The following is a 2891-nucleotide window of genomic DNA, read 5'->3' on the forward strand; positions in this document are numbered from 1 at the left end:
CACACACACACCAAAGCTGATACTAATTTTATTCATGAGCGATATGGTTGGATCATTAAAATCAGAGCTAACAAAAGCAATAACAAAAACACTCCATATATAAAATTACAGATGCACAACATCAAGCTGGAGCCTTGGTACTTTCACCACAAATGGAAAGAAGAAGTGGAATTTTGTTTTACTTTTAGACAAAAATATAAAAATCATGATATATATTTTTTTACATCCATTTCCACTGTTCTGTACAATCATAAATTATTGATGAAGATCTACAGTAGGCCAGCCAGCCAATCAGCCAGTCGGCCACCCAGACAGATAGACAGTAGACAAGCCAGACAGTCAGTAGACCATGATCTGTATGATCTGTCTGCAATGCGTAAGCAACATCAGGGACTCTCTCTCTCTCCTCCCCTCTCTCTGTCTCTTTCATCAGCACGTCTCAGACTGATCTCTCTGATTACTGAACAGCTCACAGGGAGACAGCGACTGAGAGGGAGGGCTGTCAGTGTCGACAGGGTTATTCTGATGTTAGACAGACAGCTGCCATATCAGCTCAAGGCAGCCCTGAGTTCGGGAATTGTCTGACCGACTGTCTGACCGTCTGTCCATCCATCCATCTGACTGGCGTGACAGCAGCTTAACACCCGAGGATGATGTCAAACTCTGGTGACGACAATTCTTCTGGGAACAAACTGACTTAGTTCAGAAATACCCCGTCACCATGGAAACAGAGCCCACACGTCCCTGGGTCTGTCACTCTGTCGCAGTCTCTCCAGCTGTGTGCTACCTAGCGTAGCTGCATGTGTGCACTCTGTCCACGAGCTGCTCCGTTGATTAGCTGTATGGATCTGTTCGTTCATTTTTATTTTAGCTAAGTGCATACATCAGTCCTGTATAGTCTGCTCGGCCTGCAATGCTTTATAGGTATTCAGAAATTGACTGAACCTCATGGAAACTGGGGCCAACTAGCTCTGTCTGTCCTGTCTGTCCAGCTGCTTATTTCCACTCTGTCTCTCTTTAGCATCAGCCGCTAGCTCTGTCCATTAGCGTTAGCTGCTCTATGCCAGTTCTGTTCATTTGAGGGTTTGTCTGTTTGCTGCTTACTTGATATGAACTGTATCCTTGTTGTTTACACCCTGTCTGACAGCTGTAGACGCTACACTACTCATCCATTAGCATTAGCCACTCTGTTGGCTAGACGTTAGCTGCGGATGCTAACACTGGGCTCGGCCCGTGGAGGCAGCGCGGTGCTCATTGACCCTGCCCGGTTCAGCGTTGACATCTTGGTTATCCCCTCGCTGCCGACGGTAGAGAGTGGGAAATTCTCATAGCTCTCTGGCGCCCCCAAGCCACAGTGGCAGCGCTGCAGCTGAACCTTCAACTCCTTTTGAAAGTTACTGTTCAGGAAGCCATACACCTGTGTGTGTGTGTGTGTGTGTGTGTGTGTGTGTGTGTGTGTGTGTGTGTGTGTGTGTGTGTGCAGAAAAGGTGTTAATGTACAGCACATGTTTGGAATGACATTTCCTTTTCCAAAATTTGTATCAATACAGTTGAGTTGAATAAAAATTAAGTTAATTTAATTTCAATTCAGTTAATTTCAATTCTAGTCCAGTCCACTCACCACAGGGTTGACACAGGTGGAGGCCATTGCAGTGAGGTGGCAGGCAGAGAACAAAGCATCGTGCTGGCAGGCGGGCAGCACCTGGTGGTGCCAGTCGAATATCGTGTTGAACACGTTGAGCGGCAGCCAGCAGAGGGCGAAGGCAGCTACGATGGCCGCCAACATAGCATTGATCCTCTGGGCTCCTCGGGCATTCCGGATCCGCTCCACCATGTCCCTGGATGGGGGAAACAAAGGAATGGACTTGGGGGGGCCACAGGAACGGACTAGATGGATGGGATTTATACCACACTATACCAGGTACTCATGAATTTCATTAACATTTACTCATCAACTGTTCACTGTCTATCCTCTTTGATAATCATTGGACTACTACTGCACTCTTTCATTAATTTCATTCTCCAATTCACCACTGGTAATTAATTGACTACCATTCATTGAATCCTGTCCTGATGTATTACCTGCGTCTGAGTAAGCAGACTCATTCGTCTTCAACTTTTCTTCACAATGACTCCATTGACTATGAACGACTCATTAATTTGCCAATTCTTTGACTGTCCTGTGTGTGTGTGTGTGTGTGTGTGTGTGTGCCTGTTTGCGTGTGTGCGTGCATGTGTGGGTCACCTGCGTCGACGTAGGCGTAGGAAAATGCGGAGGTAGCAGAGCAGCACCAATAGCAGGGGGACGCAGTACTGGAACAGCAGCAGGAAGGTGGTGTAGGCCAGACGGTGTCTATCTGTCGGCCATTTCTCCATACAGATCACATGGTCTCTGAGGAGAGAGAGAGAGAGAGAGAGAGAGTGCTACATCTGGCATGCACAATCAAACACACACACACACACACACACACACTAACCTGAAGGGGTTGGCGGGCAGTGTGAGGTTCTGGAAGGGATCGTCAGTCAGAATGTTGTAGGATAGGAAGGGGAGGGATATTAAGCAGGCGACCAACCAGGTGAGACCTACGGCCAGATAGGAGTGGCCTGCTGCTGGGGACCAGCCAGTAGGGTGCAGGATCAACTGATGGCGCTCCAACGCAATCAACACCAGGGAGAATATAGACACCGTCACTGACACACACTGTACAAACGGAGTGACCTGAGAGGGAAGAGAGGAGATATATGAGGGAGAAGAGAGGGAGCGGGAGGAGAAAAAAAAAGACAGATTACAGACACAAACAAACACGGAACGGTTATCCAACAAACATACAGGCGCAGGAACTGTGTTCTCACCTTGCAGAGTGCCTCCCCCAATACCCAGCGGTCCATCA

General features: G+C 47.9%; 1 protein-coding gene across 2 annotated transcripts in view; it reads right to left on the reverse strand.

Moving 5' to 3' along the window:
- Nucleotides 1-361: 361 nt before the first annotated feature.
- Nucleotides 362-2891, reverse strand: part of npy8ar (neuropeptide Y receptor Y8a) — a 25573-nt gene continuing 23043 nt past the window's right edge. For both annotated transcript variants that reach the window (XM_064971264.1, XM_064971263.1), the window contains 5 exons: nt 2854-2891; nt 2478-2719; nt 2246-2392; nt 1622-1838; nt 362-1417 (listed from right to left, as the gene is read on the reverse strand). The exon at nt 2854-2891 is cut by the window's right edge and continues 578 nt beyond it. In XM_064971264.1, the coding sequence (XP_064827336.1) occupies nt 1202-1417; nt 1622-1838; nt 2246-2392; nt 2478-2719; nt 2854-2891 (860 nt within the window). In that variant the 3' untranslated portion in view covers nt 362-1201. The remainder of the gene's footprint in view (nt 1418-1621; nt 1839-2245; nt 2393-2477; nt 2720-2853) is intronic.

Source organism: Oncorhynchus masou, chromosome 8, assembly GCF_036934945.1.
Source record: "Oncorhynchus masou masou isolate Uvic2021 chromosome 8, UVic_Omas_1.1, whole genome shotgun sequence".
In the NCBI taxonomy this organism is placed as follows: domain Eukaryota; kingdom Metazoa; phylum Chordata; class Actinopteri; order Salmoniformes; family Salmonidae; genus Oncorhynchus; species Oncorhynchus masou.